The sequence below is a fragment of the Lolium rigidum genome, chromosome 2 (assembly GCF_022539505.1).
Source record: "Lolium rigidum isolate FL_2022 chromosome 2, APGP_CSIRO_Lrig_0.1, whole genome shotgun sequence".
Taxonomy (NCBI): domain Eukaryota; kingdom Viridiplantae; phylum Streptophyta; class Magnoliopsida; order Poales; family Poaceae; genus Lolium; species Lolium rigidum.
Window position 1 is genome coordinate 116,072,236 of NC_061509.1, and position 19,824 is coordinate 116,092,059.

Genomic DNA, 19,824 nt, shown 5'->3' on the forward strand with positions numbered 1-19,824 from the left:
TACTTTAATCGGCCGGCCCACTCGTTTGACACGCGTTGCTCAAAAAAAAAACTCGTTTGACACGCGACAGACGAAAAGTTTTAGCGTCGAAGCGCGGGCTGGTGCTTGACGCAAAAAAAAAACAAAGAAAACCAACATGGGAAGCAAGAAAATCAGGACGGACGGAAGCAAAATCGGATGCTCGCCCACGACCTGAGGAGGCGCTCGATGGAGTCCTTCTGATCCACGCGCACCGAACGGACAAAGGGGAGCGGGTTTTCTTAGGCCATCTCCAGCGGCACGACGCATTTTAGACGTTTAAATTGTCCGCTCGCGTCTGTTAGCGTCGTCTGACGGACGTCAAAATGACCGCGAGAGGCGAAATGTCCATTTGCGTCGGGGCTACCTCCAGCGGCCCGACGCATTTTGGACATGCAAATGTTTTTTTTTGTGCTACTTCATTTCAATTTTGTTCAATGATCAAGTTTTAAACGCGAAAAAGTTATACTCAATGATGTCATGTTGGTCGAATCGAATAGATTATAGCCTAAACAATTAACCGGATACTTCAATCGACTAGATTCAAACATATTTAACATACAAAGAAGAAGAAAATTATAAACATATAAACTAAAACTATTTTTTGGCCTTCTTGTTAGAAGGCCCTGCCTCGTCGTCGAAACTCCTGCGCCTCTTGCTTGTCACCTCCTCGTCGGAACTGGAGGACGACGCGCCCGTCGAGGAGTTGAAACTGGAAGAAATGGCGTCTTCGTCATCGTCGTCGGTGAACGGACGACGACGCGCCGCCCGCGCCAGCGCCCGGACTTCTTCCTTGCCGCCGCCTTGTCGTCCGCCGCCTCCTCGCGCCTCCAACCGGGCGAACTTGCCGTCGGAGTCCTCCTCCCTCCTCCTCCTCGGTCCTCCTCCTCGTCCTCGGCGTCGCCGCGGCGCCGCCGCCTCCGTCCTCCTCCCGGCCTTCGCCGCCATTGCCGCTTCCGTCCTCCTCGTCCTCACTCGGCGTGGAGGCAGGGTCGCTGGGCGTGGAGCCCGGATCGCTTAGCGTCGCAGGGGTTCCCACCAATGCAGAAATCCGGGCGACTTGCCCTCGCTCTCCGAGTCGGACGGCAGCGTGTAGTCGCTCATGGCGTGCCGTGTTGGAGAAGAAGAAGAAGAGGAAGAAGAAGGAAGCGGTTGAATTTAAATTACCGTAGACGGGGGGTTATAATGTGGGCGGATTAACGGCGATGCGTATAACGAAGAGGCCGGCGGTTGCTCTTCCGCGGTGGTTCGGCGCTCCATTGATCGCCGCGGTTGCCACACCGGCGCGCGTTGTGAATTCGAGGCCGATCGAACCTAGGTCGCTGCCAGGCGGGCCCGTGGGGAAGCGAGCGGAAGCTCGGCGCGACCGCCGAGCGTCCGCGGAGACGCAAACCTGGTCAATGGACTAAAACCAGGTTTGCGTCTCCGCGGACGGCCCGGTTACTTTGCGACGCGCCGCTGGAGAGGGTGCCAGACGTATTTTCGGTCAAAGCGGCAAAACGGTCGCTCAGCGTCCGTTTGCGTCGCGTCGCCCTTACGTACAACAAAGCATCCAAATTTCAACCGGTTTCTTTAACGGACGAAAATTTATTCTGGTATTTTTACCTACCGACCCGTAACTTAGATATTTCTCGTCCGCCCTGCTGTCGCGTTCTCTTTTTTTCGCCTAAACCTCGTCGCAAGAAAGCAAGTTTCGATCCCTACTTTTGCCCCAAATTCTCTCGATCGAAAGCAAGCAGCAATGGCAGGGCTGTCTCTGCGATGCGGCGACTGCGGCGTGCAGCTGCGGAGCGTAGAGGAGGCGCAGGCGCACGCCGAGGCCACCTCCCACACCAACTTCGCGGAGTCCGACGAAGCTGTCCTCAATCTCATCTGCGCCGGCTGCGGCAAGCCCTGTCGCTCCCAGACCGTAAGATCCCGCTCCCCCTCTTCGTCTCTCGATGAAACTCCGTCGGATTTGGTGGTCCTACTAGATGCATCTGGGTCTGTGCTTGATCCTGTTTTACTTATTGATCTGGTGCACAGGAAGTGGACCTGCACACCAAGCGCACGGGTCACGCGGAGTTCACGGACAAGACCATGGAGGCGGCCAAGCCCATCGATCTTGAGGCGCCGCTGAAGCCGGTCTCAGGGGCCATGGATGTGGATGCATCCGGAAGTGGGGAGTCGCAAGGTGAGGTTTCGAAATTGAGATAAGGCAAGCACTTACTGAGTGTTGGGTGGATAATTCTGGTATGCTCGATTATAGCAGAGATGGTGGCGCCGGAGGTGAACAAGGAGATGCTTGCCGACCTCGAATCGATGGGGTTTTCGACGGGGCGCGCCACTAGGGCGCTTCACTTCTCAGGTATGTATAACATCTGAATACTTTGACTATCATGTTATCGACTGCTGATGCCACTGTACATAACATCGCCAATGATAAGAACATCCTACCATGGCACTTTTCGGGGGTGCTCTGGCTTTCTTTGAATGCTACTCCCTCCGTTCTTTTTTAATTGACTCGAATTTAGTACAAGTTTGTACTATCCGAGTCAATTAAAAAAGAACGGAGGGAGTACTTGACAGTGGCTCCAGTTCCTCTCCATAGAAGGGCCTGAATTTACTATCCATTTAATCATTCTGTGGCTCCCTCCAGCTTCATCCTGTTCGGGATGGGTTTTAGTAAGCTATGCTGAATATCTTCCGAATAGGGCTTATGTCTCTTTTCGGCACTGTTACTATTTGGCATTGTGGTTTATTGAAGGCCATGCCTTAATTTTGTTAATATTAACCAAGTAAAGTACAACCTCACTCAAGGTACTGTATTACAATACATGATATTATTGGTTTTTGAATAGCGGAAAACCATGTCAAAGAAAATATGAATAGCTTAACTGTTGGATAACATTAAAAAAATGAGAAGGGGAATGACAACCAAAGTCATTAAGCTATAATCTCTTTTATTAAACTTTATTTTTGCTTGAAATGAAATCATCTGAATTGACCAGAACAAACACTGTAATAAATATTTTCTTGCCTTCTGCCATCATTCTTTGCCTGCCTTTATTGATTTTGTCTCATGTAACTGTAATTAGAACACAGTGATGTTCATAACTTTGTTGAATCCATGTACTTTTACAAGGTAATAGCACCATCGAAGGTGTCATTAACTGGCTTTCTGAGCACCAGGAGGATCCTGATATTGATGAAATGCCTATGGTATGCTTTTTATATATAGTTTTTCTCCGTTAATTAGAGATTTGTTCATATTGATCATCTGATGACTGATGAATAAGTCATTGTAGTCTGGTCTTTGTGGAGCTACTGCAGCACACATGGTCCTTTGTGAAGGACTGTCTGTTAGGCTGTTAGGATAGGACTGCAGCACACATGGTCCTTTGTGAAGGACTGTCTGTTAGGCTGTTAGGATAGGATAGCATCCCCTGATCTTTGACTGCTTTTAGGGGCATCAAGGACGGGTAGTTAGCATCTTTTAGACTAGCATATTCTGGCTGGCTAGCAGCTATAAATCTGTAACCCCGTGCCCTCGGTCTGGTATGGCATTGTGTGAGATGTGTGTGAAATAAACCAACGAAAATTGCCCCAACTCTCCTAGTGTCATCCTCTTCTTCATGAAAGTGAGGATAGAGATACTATCAAGTGGTAGCAAGGTTGTCTTGCAGCCTGAGCATCTCCTGCTCCTCCCCTTCACAGGGAAGGGAGCAGCCCCGGCCGAGTAGCAGCCTCACCTGCCCCTGGTTACTTCCCTCCCTCCGGGTTGTCGAGCAGCAGCTCGTCGGAAGCAGCTCTTAGCCCCGACAGCGAGCCATGTCCGACGGCCACTCTCGGCACACGGCTACCTCCGGCACGCGGCGTCGGCGGAGAGGCCGATCGCGCCGCGGCGAGAGGAGCGTGAACGAGTGGCTGCGGCGGCCGGCCGCGGCGGCAGCAAGGGCGTTGAGGCTGGCAGCGGCGGAGCGCGGCAGCAGCCGGAGCGGAGGTAGAAGCAGCGAAGCGGCGGAGGCAGCACGTGCGGCGGCGGCGGAGGTCGAGGTGCTGCGCGGCGGCGCCAACGGCTCCGTTCTCGCTGATGGCGGCGGCGACGCAGCGGCGCCACGGGCGGCGCAGCGGGCAGCGCGGTGGGCAGCCGAGCACGCCCGCGCACCTCGGGATGGCGCTCCCGAGAGGAGGCGCGCACGGCGGTGGCGGGCCGGGATGACCAAGACCGCGGCCTCTACGGGGTCGGACGGTGGTCGGGGATGTTGGTCCCGGTGTTGGGTGGCCTACCCTCGCCAAAACCAACTACGTCGAGTGGGCCGCGATCATGAAGATCGAGGCTCCGGGTGCGGCACATGTGGGAGGCAGTCCACGACGGCGACGTCGACCATCATGAGGATCGACGGGCGGCCGGACGCCCTCATCGCCGCAGTCCCGGCCGAGATGCGGTTCTCGCTCTCCCACAAGCGGATCGCCAAGGAGGCTTGGGACGCCATCGCCGCGGCACGCATCGGCGGCGGCCGTGCTCGCAAGTCCACAGCTGCGGGCACTTCGCAAGGAGTGGGAGAACCCGGCATTCAAGCCGGGTGAGGACGTTGATGACTTTGCTCTCCGTCTTAACACTCTCTGCGAGAAGATGGTGCGGTTCGGCGATGACGCCTACGACGAGGAGAGAGCTGTCGAGAAGCTCTTTCGCTGCGTCCCCGAGAAGTACAAGCGGATGGCTCGCTCGATCGAGTCCCTCGCTCGGACCTCTCCACCATGACGATCGAGGAGGCGATAGGTCGCCTCAAGGTCGTCGACACCGACGAGCCACGGTCTTCGTCGGGGCCCATCACCACCGGCGGGAAGGCTGCTCCTCACTCGGGAGCGGTGGGATGTCGGCCACGGTGACGAGGAAGAAGGGGGAGCCTTCTTCCTCGACGAGCGGCCGCAAGCGCGGCAAGCCACGCAAGGCGCGGAAGGATGGCCATGCCAAGGCGCAAGGTGATGCGGCGAGAGGCGCTGCCGGCAAGCCCAAGCCGGCAAAGGACGACGCCCGCCACAACTGCGGCAAGCTTGGTCAGCGGGCCAACGAGTGCCGGCGGCCACGACGTGGCCAAGCCCATGTCGCACGGGCGGGGAGGAGGAGCCGGCTCCGTTCATGGCGCATGCCGGCATCGAGCCGCCTCCGGCGGCACCGACCGCGGCCGGCTCTCCACCGTACCACTCTCCTCCACCTTGACGAGCCGAAAGCACACGCCCTTCTCGGCGATTGCTCCGGCAACGACAAGGCTGGCGGGTGGTGCCTCGACACCGGCGCCACCCACCACATGACCGGCCGACGGGAGTTCTTCGCCGAGCTCGACTCCGACGTGCGAGGCTCCGTCAAGTTTGGGGATGCCTCCGCCGTGGAGATCAAGGGCGTCGGTTCCGTCATCTTCGCCGCCAAAACTGGAGAGCACCGGCTGCTCACCGGTGTCTACTACATCCCCGCACTGAGGAACTCCATCATCGACACGGGACAGACTCGGATGAGAACGGCTCCCGCGTGCCGATCGAGAGCGGAGTTCGCGCATATGGGATCGCCACCGTCACCTGCTTGCCAAGGTAACCAGAGGCACAAATCGCCTCTATGTTCTTGATGTGCAGGTGGCACAACCCCTCTGTCTCGCTGCTCGTCGGGAGGACGAGGCGTGGCGATGGCACGAGCGCTTCGGGCACCTTCACTTCGAGGCCACGAGCGGCTCGGTACCATGGAGATGGTGCGAGGCATGCCGTGCCTTGACCATGTGGAGCGGTTCTGCGACGTACGCGTTGTGACGAAGCGGAGACGACTCCCTTTCCCCGGCGAGGCGAGCTTCGAGCCAAGGAGAAGCTCGAGCTCGTGCACGGGGACTTGTGTGGCCCGGTGACACCGGCCACACCGAGAGGACGACGCTACTTCCTGCTGCTCGTCGACGACCTCTCCCGCTACATGTGGGTGGTGCTCCTCGGCGGCAAGGGAGAGCGGCGGACGCCATCGGGCGCTCGCGAGGTTGCTCTGCGGAGGCGGAGTGCGGCCGCAAGGCTGCGCGTGCTCGCGTACCGACAACGGCGGCGAATTCACATCGGCCGGGTCGCGTCGTGCTGCGGCGAGGAAGGCATCCGGCGCCACTACTCCGCGCCTTACGGCCCGCGGCGAACGGCGTCGTTGAGCGGCGCAACCGGACGGTTGTGGGGATGGCTCGGGCCCTCCTCAAGCGAGAGAGATGCGCGGCTGTCTTCGGGGAGAGGCGGTGCCGACGGCCGTCTACATCCTCAACCGCTCGCCTACTAAGGCGCTTGACGGCGAGGACGCCGTACGAGGCACGGCATGGGCGAAAGCCGGCGGTCTCGCACTCGCGGGTCTTTGGCTGCCTCGCATTCGCCAAGGAGCTCGGCCACATCGGCAAGCTCGACGACGGGAGCACTCCGGGAGTGTTCATTGGCTACTCGGAGGGCTCGAAGGCCTACCGCATCCTCGACCCCAAGACACGGCGTGTGCGCACGTCGCGCGGCGTCGTGTTCAACGAAGGGCGAGGGTGGGCATGGGGCAAGGCGGTGGAGGACGGCTCGACTCCGACGTATGACGACTTCATTGTCGAGTACGTCCACTTCGAGGCAGCCGGGGGAGTAGGCGGCTCTTCCTCAACAAGCTCGCCTACCTCGGTCCCCAAGTCTCCATCGACCCCGGTGGTTGCTACACCACCACGGCCGGCGTCACCACGTACTCCAGGACGCGGCGATCACTCCTCCGGGCACGTCTACACCAGCTCATGTTGAGCACGGCCGGTGGAGTTCGCTTCCCGCTCTCTCACGATGGGGAGCGCATCGACGCGTATCATGGCGGCGAGCCGCTGCGGTACCGTACGATGGAGAACCTTCTCGGCGACCGGCCGGTGCGGGGACAGGTGCCACGCGACTCGGAGGCGCGAGCTGCGGCTTGCGCGTGACGACGGCGAGCCTCGGTCCTCTGCGAGGCCGAGAGAGACGCGGCATGGCGCGGCTGCCATGCGGTTGGAGATGGATGCGGTCGAGAAGAACCGCACTCGGCAGCTTGCCGACCTCCCTCGTGGTCACCGCGCGATCACCCTCAAATGGGTGTTCAAGGCCGAAGAGGGATGAAGCCGGCGCCATCGTCAAGCACAAGGCTCGCTCGGTGGCACGAGGCTTCTTGCGGCGAGGAGGGGTCGACTTCGACGATGCCTTCGCTCCCGTGGCACGGATGGAGTCCGTGCGACTCCTCCTTGCGCTCGCTGCCCGGGAGGGCCGGCGCGTCCATCACATGGATGTCAAGTCCGCCTTCCTCAATGGCGACTTGAAGGAGGAGGTCTACGTGCGGCAGCCCGCCGGGATTTGCGATTCCCGGCCGGGAGGGCAAGGTACTCCGCTGCGCAAGGCTCTCTATGGCCTGCGGCGAGCACCACGGGCGTGGAATGCCAAGTTGGATTCCACGGCCGAAGGCAATGGGCTTCGAGCAAAGCCCGCACGAGGCGGCCGTCTACCGACGGGGAGTGGACGAAACACCCTGTTGGTGGGCGTCTATGTCGACGACTTGGTGATCACCGGCATCAAGGATGCGGAGGTGGCGACGTTCAAGGAAGAGATGAAGGCCACCTTCCGGATGAGTGATGCGGGGCTCCTCTCTTTCTATGCGGGGATCGAGGTGCACCGGGACCACTCCGGGATCACGCTTCGGCGGACCGCCTACGCCAAGCGCATCGTTGAGCTAGGCCGGGCTCACTTGGATGCAACCCGGCCCTCACTCCAATGGAGGAGAGGCTGAAATTGAGCCGCGACAGCACGACGGAGGAAGTGGACGCCACACAATACCGGCGTCTTGTGGGGAGCCTTCGCTACCTCGCCCACACACGGCCGGACTTGGCCTTCTCCGTCGGCTACGTTAGTCGCTTCATGGAGTGACCGACGACGGAGCACCTGCAGGCTGTGAAGAGGATCATCCGCTACATTGCGGGGACTCTCGACCACGGCCTCCACTACCCTAGGTGTCCTGGGGCGGCGCACTTCGTCGGGTACGGCCGACGGCGACCACGCCGGCGACATCGACACCGGCAAGAGCACGAGCGGGATCCTCGTCTTCCTCGGCAAGTGTCTCGTGAGCCGGCGGTCGATCAAGCGGCAGGTGGTGGCCATGTCCAGCTGTGAGGCTGAGTACATAGCAGCCTCCACCGCTTGCACTCGAGCACTCCGGCTCGCTCGGCCGCTTGGTGATCTCCTTGGTCGAGACACTAGACCGAGTGCGGCTCTTGGTGGACAGCAAGTCCGCTCCGGCCCCGGCAAAGAACCCCGTTTTTCATGAACGGAGCAAGCACATTCGGTTGAGGTACCACTTCATCCGAGACCGCTTGGAGGAAGGGAGCATCCATGCAAGCTACGTCAACACCACGGATCAGCTCGCGGATCCGCTCACCAAGCCTCTTGGGAGGGTCAAGTTCCTCGAGCTTTGCTCCCGGATCGGGATGGCTCGGCGCTCCCGCAAGACGGCGTACAAGACTTAGGGGGAGAATGATGAATAAGTCATTGTAGTCTGGTCTTTGTGGAGCTACTTGCGAGCACACATGGTCCTTTGTGAAGGACTCTGTCAGTAGGCTGTTAGGATAGGACTGCAAGCACACATGGTCCTTTGTGAAGGACTCATGTCATTAGGCTGTTAGGATAGGATAGCATCCCCTGATCTTTGACTGCTTTTAGGGGCATCAAGGACGGGTAGTTAGCATCTTTTAGACTAGCATATTCTGGCTGGCTAGCAGCTATAAATCTGTAACCCCGTGCCCTCAGTCTGGTATGGCATTGTGTGAGATGTGTGTGAAATAAACCAACGAAAATTGCCCCAACTCTCCTAGTGTCATCCTCTTCTTCATGAAAGTGAGGCTAGAGATACTATCAATGACGCTAAATTTGGTCCCATGTTTTGCAAATTAGGGCGTGCTTTGTAGCAGTAGTGGGTTTGGTAATCTTTTCATGCCATTTATCTAATTAATCTCAATTAGTGGCATACTCTAGTCTTTGATACTCCCTCCGTCTATAAATAGATGTCTTATATTTGTTTAAATTTGGATGAATATATACACTAAATAGTGTCTATACATCCAAAATTTGATAAATCTAAGACATCTATTTATAGACAGAGGTAGTACATGTTATCCACCATGAGCTTTCCAGAAGCAATGCTTTTTATACGTATGGATGCTATTATACATTTTTGAAATAGCACGTTTTCATGTACTTTGCTATCCCATTCTTCAAGAAGTTTCTACACTTTAACAATACGCATGCCAAATTTAAGTATTGCTGATTGAATTCTTCACTTTTCTGATGGAAACATACTTTAGAGTATGCATTATCGTTTAAACTATAGCTGATCCCGAATTCAACTGCCAAAGCTCCTCCATTGATGGCTGCTTCTATGTGTACAGCCCATGCACAACTAGGGTCAACCTGTCCCATGGATTATACATTAAATGTGTTCAATGGGAGTATCAACACTTTGGCAAGAAAAAATTATGTCCGTGCATCACATAGCATCTGTAGGTTTCTTATGTTACTTTCCCTCTCAGGTGCCAGCCATTTCGAACGCCAAAGCTAACAAACCCTCTCTTACTCCGGAGGAAAAGAAGATTAAAGCACAGGAACTAAGGTGCTTGTTTTTAACCATTCCGTTCTCTTTAGAAACAGAAGATACTTGTCTGTTTGTATGTTTTTTTTGGCCTGGTTCTGAATCTATTCATCGACTTCTGGATACTTGTTTTCTTTCTGTTTTACCTAACTTTAGTGAAGAGTGATAATATAAAAATCAAGCATGGTAGCATGGTCAGATAAAAGTTTTGGGAAATGATAGCTCCTAGCCGGAAGAGGGCCATTTTCTTCACTAGTTCCCCCACCTCTGTTAATTTAGGAACTCAGATGGATTGACATAGTAACATCACAACAACATAGGTTGTGAACAACGAAATTGTGACTTAAGAATAATTGTTCTGGAACTTGTTGTTTTATATAATATTGTTTTCTTAGAGGACATCGTGATGTGGCGCAACCTGTACTTGATGTCACGTGCCTACATGTAGCTTCAATATATGACATGATTCATGCTGAAGAAATAAGTTCAAAGGAATTACCTGCAATATTTGAGGAGAATGTATACATGGATCTTTTCCATGCATGCATACATGCGTCCAGAATTGATAAGGTCCACATTTCCTTTACAAAGGAAAGAAAGAGTAAAACATGTTTCTTTTTTTTATTCCTGCCGACGAAAGAATTTCAAAGTATCAAGTTTATTTCAGCGTGGGACTGTTTGAGCTTGTCTGCAACCGGATGGGGGCCACCTGTGGACAGTAATCAAGGATGTTGGCGTGCCAATGAAGGGTCCTTTTTGTATTAATTTTCTTATTAGATTAAATCTAGTCGGTGTGTTATTTCTTGCTTTTACTTGTAAGTCAAGTTTACGCGTTGGCTATGCCATTATAAATAGCATGGTTAGGTCATTGTAAAAGGGGCTTGAAATTTCGAGTTAAGAATATACAGGAAAAGGTCCCATGTCGGGGGACACCAATATCTTTTGTTTTGCTTGCTGATTCGTAAGGATCTGTTTGTGGTTTGTGGAGTAGATCTAATCTGGTCAATCACAGAAGTTATCTACCATCTACCTCGATCGCTGTGAAAGATTGGGCCAAAAACCGTATTGGATCATGTTGTTCCTCATCATCTTGGTATCACATCGCGTACTGAAATTATCCACTCCATTTGTAGGGAGCGTGCTCGCAAAAAGAAAGAAGAAGAAGAGAAAAGGATGGAGAGAGAAAGGGAGAAGGTATATCAACATTCGTTAATCCTCTAAAAAACTTTTCGTTTACCTTGCTTTATACTCCTTCCCCCTTCCATAATAGAAGCCGTATAATTTTTCATAATATACGTACATGGTTTTCTGATTGTTGTTAGTTTTTTCTAAATGTTAGGTCAAACTTCACATAGTTTGACTTATGGCTAAAATTATACGCATTTTTTATGGAATGGAGGTAGTAACATACTTGTGGATGTATCGAAAAGGTGTATAGATTTGTTTTATCAGTACAAACAAACCATTGCATCTGTATAACTTGTAACATGTATCTCAATCTGGCTGTTTTTGTACAGATTGTCATTACACCTTTTATAATTATTTAATTATGCAGATCTTGGAAAATGCAATCCAAACATGAAGAATACTTGTTGAGCCACTTATACTCAATAGCCCTTTATGTTAATATTTCAGTACAAAAGCTCCTTATGGATTAATTTTAATTTAATTTTATTTAACTGCTAGTCTCAATTTTTTCTGCTGAAGCTTATCATGCTAGTCATAACAACAGTTACAAACTGTAACACATTGTTTATCTGAGAATACTGATGAGGGCAATTTTAAAGGTGTATCCATGTTATCTTAATACTAGTTTTATTTTCATATGATATGATGTCATCTTAGTATTGCGAGTTACACTTGGCTCAACATTAGGTAGTAATGGCCTTACCATTACTGTTACTACCTCCGTCCCGGTTTACAGGTCCTACGCGTATCTCTAGGTTACCAATTTAGCCAACGTTACACAAGATATATACTACAAAATATATATCATTGGAAAGTTTAGATGTTGTACTTTTTAATGGTACAATTTTTATAGTGTAAATCTTATATTATATTGGTCAAATTAACAATCTTGGGATACGCGTAGGCCCTGTAAACCGGAACGGAGGGAGTACTATTTCTTACCTTCGTATCTGTTTTACATTGTTAGCCTTTTTTTAGTGTTTTGTCTCACATATTAGGCATTTTTTTAGGAACGTATAAGAATTGGTAAGGAGCTTCTTGAAGCTAAAAGAATGGAGGAGGTGAATGAAAGGAAACGGTCAGTTCTATATTCTGATTTTATGTTTACCACACTTGCACAAATGATATCAGGTTTTGATTAATTTTCTTCTAATCATTGGCAGCATCATAGAATTGAGAAGGCTCGAGAAGGAAGAAGAAAGAAGGGCCAGAGAAAAGATTCTCCAGAAACTGGAAGAGGACAAGGTTCTTTTTCCATCTCACTCTCAGGAATATCCCATGTTTTGCTAAATTACTAGTACCCCTTCCGTTATTATATATAAGGCCACAAACTCACATTCCAGATACCAAGAAAACATAGCCAACTAATAAATAGCATAATTATTTATGTGGAAATGCTGTCATATTTTGAGCTAATTAAACATATTGCATGTGGTGCCTCTTTCTCTACGGCTGCATGAAGCTTTTGCATTAATGAACACCTTCCTACGAGGTAGAAATGTAATCAATTTTACTCGATTAATGTTAGTGGCCTTACATACTGGCAAAATGTATTTTTCGTAGTGGAGCGCTTGATGCTGCGCCTCAGGCAGCCGCTAGGAAGCTCACGAGCTGGGCCAAACGTACGCCATAAGCTTGCTATACGCAGAGACCTCATTCTCCGGTTCGACAAGGCCGGCGAGGAGCGCATGCTGACGCCGCATGATGCCTGGCTACACAAAGCGCTGAAGATGTCCCACCTTGGCTACGCGTCACTTGAGCGCAGGATCGCTCGACAGAGGGCTAGGATCGCTAACCTAAAGGATGGCGACGCCAATACGGCGTTCTTCCATCATCAATGCTCCTACCGCTGGCAGAAGAATCGCATCCACAGCTTTATGGTGGGTGATCAGGTCATAACCAGCCCATGGAGATGGCAGAGGTGGCCTTCGCCCACTTCGACGCCCTGCTTGACACGGCGGTCGACCGCGACTGCACCTTAAACCTGGAGCAACTGATCCATTCTTCTGATGAGCAGTTCACTGACGCTGAGATCTGGGCTGCTGTCAAAAGACTGCCACTCGCAAAGTGCCAGGACGGATTCACCGCCGAATTTCTTCAGGCCTGCTGGCCCCTGGTGAAGCATGATGTGCTCGCGGTCTTTCAGCAGCTCAATGACCTCCGGGGTAGTGGATTCTACAAGCTCAACCAGGCCTTGCTCACTTTGCTACCAAAGCGCCCGGGCGCCGAGACTCTCGGCGATTACCGCCCCATTAGCCCGGTGCACCTCATTGGCAAGGTCGCGTTGAAGGTGCTCTCGCTACGCTTGGCGCCCAAGTTGGATTGCCTCGTCAGTAAGAGCCAAAATGCTTTCATCGGAGGGCGCATTCTCCATGACAACTTCGTCCTCATCCGACAGTCCATGCGCCAGCTGCACCAACTGCGCGCACCGAGAGTGCTGCTAAAACTCTACCTAGCCAAGGCTTTCAACACCATCTCCTGGGCCTTCTTGTTCGAGGTCCTCCGGCGGTACGGGTTTGGCGCCAAGTTCTTGGACTGGCTCGCGATCCTCCTTTCCTCTGCGAGCACGCGCGTTCTGTTGAACAGATGCCCTGGGCCACCAATTTGGCACCTCCGAGGACTGCGACAAGGGGATCCCCTATCGCCGCAGCTGTTTGTGCTTGGGTGGCTGGTCAGGCGCACCGTCGATGCCTGTATCTTGCAGATGCTGCACCCGACGAAGGCCATCCTGGCGGTATCCCTATACGCTGATGACGTGGTCATGTTCTGTCACCCCACCAGAGCCGACTCTGCCGCTGTCAGGTCGATTCTGCACTTGTTTGGCAGAGCCTTGGGGCTTTTGGTCAACTACGGCAAGAGCTCGGTTACAAGGCTCAACTGCGAGTCTGAGGACAGCGCATTGATCACGGCAGAGCTTGGCTGACAGCTCGCGGAGCTGCCGCTGACCTACCTGGGCATTCCGCTCACACTCCGTCACCCTACCAGAGCGCAGATGCAGCCATTGGTGAATAAAGCCGCGGCCAAGCTTCCAACCTGGAACTCTAGGCTTATGGACCGTTCTGGAAGGCTAGTCCTTGTGAAATCTGTGTTGGCAGCGATACCCCTACATCAGATCCTCGTGCTACACCCGCCTAAATGCATCCTCAAGCATCTCGGGAAGATCCAGAGGGGTTTTCCCACGTGAATTGGTGTACTGTGAGCCGGCCGCTATCTCTTGGCGGCCTTGGTGTTCACGACATGGAGAGGGCCGGCTTTACGGTTGCGCTGGCTTTGGTACAGCAAAACAGACCAGGAGAGGGCATGGAGTGGTCTGGAGTTGCAATTCTCGCAATAAGAGCAGAGCCTGTTCTTTGCCTCGACACACATGATCGCCGGCGATGGGCGCATGGGTAGGTTATGGGAGGACTGATGGATCGATGGCCAATCGGTCAGTCAAATCGCCCCTGAGCTTTACGCTTGCATCCCTAAGAGGTGTGTATTCCGCAAAATCCCGCTACCTCAGCATGTTCCGGGGCTCCAGTTCTTGCCGCTCTTGGAAGCTCGTTTGGATAACTTGGGCGCCTCCACGCTTCAAGTTTTTTTTCCATTGGTTGGCTGACAAGGACCGGTGCTGGACGGCAGAACAACTACGACGGCACGGACTACAACACCACCCTTGGTGCCTTCTGTGCGACCAGGAGCCGGAGTCAATGCATCACCTCATCCTGGCTTGTCCCTTCTCGAGGCAGGTCTGGTATGACACCTTGTCTTGGCTGCGGCTCTCCTCTAGACCACCTGACAATGAGCCCTGCCTCAATGACTGGTGGGTAGCTGCGAGACAGGACATGCTGAAGCCAATGCGCAAGGGACTGGCAACTGCAGCGCTGCTCGTGCCTTGGTTGATCTGGAAACACCGCAACTCCTGTGTCTTCGACGGGGAACGGCCACTAGAGCAGAGGCAAGGCTTTGGGCCAGAGCCGGGACGCTCGGCCTTCGCGCCATCTTGCCTGTAGACTGGGATGTACACTAATTTCTTCTAGCACCAACCTGTAATTCACCCTCCCTGGAGGTGTGACCCTGTAATAAACTCTCCTTCTTTGCAATCAAAAGAAACGCAATGTCATTGTGTTTTCTCGGAAAAAAATAGTGGCCTTACATATAAAAACGGAGGGGGGGATTGTTTTATGTTTCATATAGGTACATAATGGTTTTATTTAATGTAACGAGGGTATATTCAACTGAATGCATTGTTATTAAGTTGCTAACTAACTTGTTATTTTGCCTTGAAACATTTTGTCTTTGTGATTCTCAGGCTGAACGGAGAAGAAAACTTGGATTGCCTGCCGAAGTCCCATCTGCATCCAAGCCAAGTGCAGCGCCGCCTGTTGAAGAGAAGAAGGTATTTTCTTAATTCAAATATCCTTGAACATTATAAGCTGTTGATGCAGAATTCCTGCATCCACCCAGTTTAAACATGGCACACCACTGTTTTGAGCAACTGCAAGATTTTCTTGTACTTTTGAACTTCTCAGGCCATCTCCAACGGAGGGCTGCATTTCAAACAGTGTCTGGTGTGGTCCATTTGCGGGTGGCGCGCCGATAGGAATAGACTGCTGTCCGTTTGTCCATTTGCAGATGGCACGCCGATAGGAACAGACCACTGTCTGTGCCCCAACGGTGATCCCATTTTTAAAAAATGAGAAAAAACTGTTAAATATTTTTTGGAAAAAATATTCGCATGTAGCCAACGATGTACACTACTACTGTGCAAATTTACAATGCAAAATTACTTATATTTTAAGCGCAGCAAAAATGACAAAATTGCAAAAATTTAGAATAATTTTTGTGGGCCATGTCCCATGGGCAGGGACCAATTAGTGGACATGGACCATGTCTCTGTCCTCATTGATTGGCTTGCATGCATGTGGCAGGCTGGAAATGCGGATTCACGGATGCTGTCCGTGTCACCGCAAACCGACCCCAAATTTGCACCGGAATGCGGCGGACAGAAAAATGGACAGTTGTCCGTTTAGGAGTCAGCGTTGGCCCTCGTCATTAGGCTTGCGCGGACATCAATATCAATACATGAAATGTCCGTATGCGGTCCAACGATGGAGATGGCCTCACTTCTCAGAACAAATATAGAAATTCTCTTCTGCATCAATCCGACTTGATTTTTGATTGGACAGCTTGTGCAGGGCCTTTTAGAATCGTAAACAATCAATATGTTCGCAAAGTCGTTTCATGAAAAACTGATATTTTTTGTGTCTTGTGTTGGTGCTAAAAACACTCTCCACAAGATATTTTCTTGTCTTTTTTACACAGGACACAAAAAATGTCAGTTTTTTTTTGCTCAACTTGGCATGCGCACACAGAATGTTGACATATACGCGCGAATTTTTTGTTCAGATTTTTAAATATATTTTAAAATGTTCTTTTCCGGTGGCAGGAGCATATGCACCCAAGAACAAAAGTGCATTTCCGGTTTAAATATTATTAGTTAATTAACTGTGGTCTAAATATTTTCAGAGTGCATTACCTGTCAGACCAGCCACAAAAGCAGAGCAGATGAGGGATTGCTTACGAAATATTAAGCAGCAAAACAAGGTATGAAGTCTAATTTTCCCTTGCTGCTGAATATATTGGAATATAATGGCAGCTGTAACAAGTATACACATTAGTTTATGAGTCTGAGGAACCTAAGAGTTTTATATCAGTTAATGAAACATGGAATTTGGAGTCTATATGAAGGTCTTTATCTCCAGCTTTGTATTGATGCCTGATATGACTTTCTGCAACCACCAAGCAGTTGAATCAACATGGGATATTTTTCTCAAATGTATTTTTCATACCATTGGAACTGATATTTCTTGCATGGAATCGCTGTGTTGTATATATAGTGAATGACTTGCACGTGTTTAGATTCCTGTTTTGTGTTGATCCTTGATATGATTTATGCAATAGTCCAAAGCTCCATTATATATCCACATACATTAAAACAGTGTGTAACTTGCATTGAATAGGTCTGGATACTATTATCGATTTGATCACATTTACCTAACCATGAGACTATTTACGACAGGAGGAGGATGCTAAAGTGAAGAGGGCTTTTCAAACACTCCTTACCTACATTGGAAACGTGGTAAAAAGTCCCGAAGAGGACAAGTTCAGAAAGATCAGACTCAGCAATGCTACCTTTCAGGCGAGTTACTATTCTTGGGATTGGTAAAATGAACTGCTGAACAACCAGGGATTGATGATCTGTTTCTGCACCTTACAGGAGAGGGTTGGAAATCTTGGGGGCATACAGTTCCTTGAGCTGTGTGGATTTGAGAAACTTGAAGACAATGAGTTCTTGTTTTTGGCAAGGAACAAGGTTGACAAGGCGATCCTGAATACAGCTGGTGCCGAGCTGAACTCTGCCATCACCAATCCTTTCTTTGGAGTCCTTTGAATCATGAAATTTTCCGGCATGTAACTTGAAACGTTTACACAAAGAATTTGTAGATATATTTATTATGCCATATTATTGCTAAGTGAATCTCCCATTCGTACTGCAAGGATGCACCTGTTTTTGTTCGTTTGATCGTTTACTTTTATGCCTAACTGATCTGATGTGAAGAGTCCTGACTGCCATCTCTTTCCAGATCGAAAATCTGGTTGCTCCGTATGGTACCCGAGTGCCCCGGGCCTGGTAAAACCGACTTTTCAGATGCCAGAAAACTGAAGATACATTAAACCAGCATGACCTTGACTAACGTGTGATTCTTTCTTCTTAACATGGATCGTGCAACGATACCTGTGGACTGCGCATGCCGTACTACTTATACTTTATCTCAAGTCAAGCAGGCAATTTTTCTTAACAAGAAACAAAGCTGTCTCTGATCTGCTTACTCTTGCCATTCTATCTTTGTTATCAAGAAACAAAGCTGTCTCTAGTGATTGATCCGTTTGCTCTCGCCCTTCGGCTTTGTGGTCACTCAAGGTCCTTGGATTTCGTGCTCAATCTAGTTGGAGCAAAAGTCCCTGTGGATAGAAGTTTTGAAAAACCGTTTTTATCTTAAATCTCGACATGGCTGGCACGCTGCGCAACAGCCTCCCGAGGTCAGATTGGCAGGCCTGTCGGCTTATCAGTGAGTCACAAGTACGCAACAGAGAGAAGGCGTACTGTTTGAACTGGTAAAAGAGGTTTTTCCTCAACATAATCAATTGTGTGTTTGCCTCAAGCTCTGGCATTGTGATGCGGAGCAGCTCAGCGCGCCCCGAAATACAGTGTGATATTAGATTTTTCAAAGTTATAAACCACGTAAAGTTTAACCAAATTTATACAAAAAGATATCAACATCTAGATTATCAAACTAATATCATTAGATTCTTCATGAAGTACATTTTAACATGGTATACATTTTGCATTGTAGAGATAAATTATTTTCTCAATAAACTATTAAAGTTAGTGCAGTTTGATTTTCATGGAAATCAATACGCCCTATATTATGGCAAAGAGGGCTACAGGCTACAAAGCAGAACTACAGAACATTCAAACCGTAGTATGGGCATGGTGGTTGTTAGCGCTGTAAGTATATAGGATAATTTTCGCAAGCTAAGTAAACCCTCTCACACCCACCCCACCGCACGCCGCCGCGACGCCGGCGCCCTTCTCTCTGCCGGCTGCCTCTCGGCGCTAGTAGCCCCCGTCCTCCCCGAGTCCCCTCCTCCCTGTTCCACCATGCCTAGGTAGGTAGTATTGTTGTACTCCGACCTGAGCATAGACTCCGTGACCTCGCATGCCCCCTCCCCTACGCTCGATGGATGTTGCCCCTGCTAGCCACGGCTTGGGGTTGAGGGGTTGGGACGCTGGTGCTGGGCCGAGCTGCGCTCCCCCGCTAGCCAACTCTCCGTCGGTGGACGAGCGCTCTGGTGGAGCCATGGCAGAATTGGGGCAACGGCAACACGCGGCGTGCGACCGCCCGTGCTCGGTAGCACCAATAACCGCGGGAGATCCACGCTGCAGCTAGGCCTGCTGGTGGGAGCACTAGCCGGATCCCGGTGCAGCTACATGGCTGCTGCTACAACTGTCGTGAGGAAGGTCACATCGCTGCGCAGTGCTTCAACTCCACCGCACGCAGGTGTGGCGGGACGGAACACACCATCCGCGACTGCAAGCGCCCTAGGAGCGGGTTTGCCTTCTTGTCGCCACCACTAGGTGCACCTCCCATGCGTCGCCACGCCGGCTCCCAGGGTACGCTGCGGTGGGTGGGATCTACTGGTCGGCCGACTGCTGGTCCTGCCACGGGCTGCTCTTCGAGGGGCATCGTGTGCTCCATTAACGGTAGTGATGTTGGCTCGGAACCTGTGGGGTTCTCTGCGCCGTTTGAGCACTCATTCCCCACCTTCGTGGCTGAGCCACCGGTGCCCAGACCTCCCTCGCCAGAACGCTTGGACCTGTGCTACCTAGTTCTGTCACAAGGTATGGTGCAACTCGAGGACCTGGATTGGGCTGTCATGGTCAGTGTCACCAGTGATCAACCATATTTTGGGCATCTTTTTCCATCATTTTTTGTTCACTTTAAACTCATGAAACAATTATTTCATTTCATATAATACAATCATACATCCAAATACACACTTTACATCCACTTTTCTCATTTTGCAGAATTGTTGCGGGGAGGCACCTTAAACCCTCTACAATACATACATCTGGAGAATCTGTTAAGACTAGGGAGCTAGCTGCGAGTTTTCCATTGAGTCAAGGACCCGCGTGTTGAGGAATCTAGGGAAATGAGGGGTAGTTTGCAAGATTGCTCAACCACTCCCGATAGCCGAGCGTGATATGCGGAGATAAAAGGTGGCGTCAGGAGGAGTGGAAAGGGAGACGTGGGAAGCAAATGCACCAACCACTCCTAGGCGGGAAGAAGGAGCGAGCGAACGATCGAGATCTGGATCTGGGCAAGGAGATCCCAGTTCTTCTTCCTCTTCTTCCCTGCTGCATCATCGACGATGACAGTTCACCGTGGGATAGTTTC

At 51.1% G+C, this 19,824-nt stretch overlaps 1 protein-coding gene across 2 annotated transcripts; it reads left to right on the forward strand.

Annotated features, from left to right (window-relative positions):
- Positions 1 to 1,595: 1,595 nt before the first annotated feature.
- On the forward strand, positions 1,596 to 17,361 carry LOC124692269 (stress response protein NST1). 2 transcript variants are annotated; one of them, XM_047225593.1, is made up of 12 exons: positions 1,596 to 1,927; positions 2,044 to 2,191; positions 2,267 to 2,365; positions 3,143 to 3,219; positions 9,576 to 9,655; positions 10,768 to 10,828; positions 11,833 to 11,900; positions 11,986 to 12,067; positions 15,114 to 15,200; positions 16,331 to 16,408; positions 16,884 to 17,003; positions 17,082 to 17,361. In XM_047225593.1, the coding sequence occupies exons 1-12, from the start codon at positions 1,760 to 1,762 to the stop codon at positions 17,253 to 17,255; spliced, it is 1,242 nt and encodes a 413-aa protein (XP_047081549.1). In that variant the 5' UTR covers positions 1,596 to 1,759; the 3' UTR covers positions 17,256 to 17,361. The 2 variants fall into 2 exon arrangements, with proteins under 2 accessions (XP_047081549.1, XP_047081550.1); XM_047225594.1 differs by having other exon boundaries at positions 1,598 to 1,927; positions 2,270 to 2,365.
- The last annotated feature ends 2,463 nt before the right edge of the window (positions 17,362 to 19,824 follow it).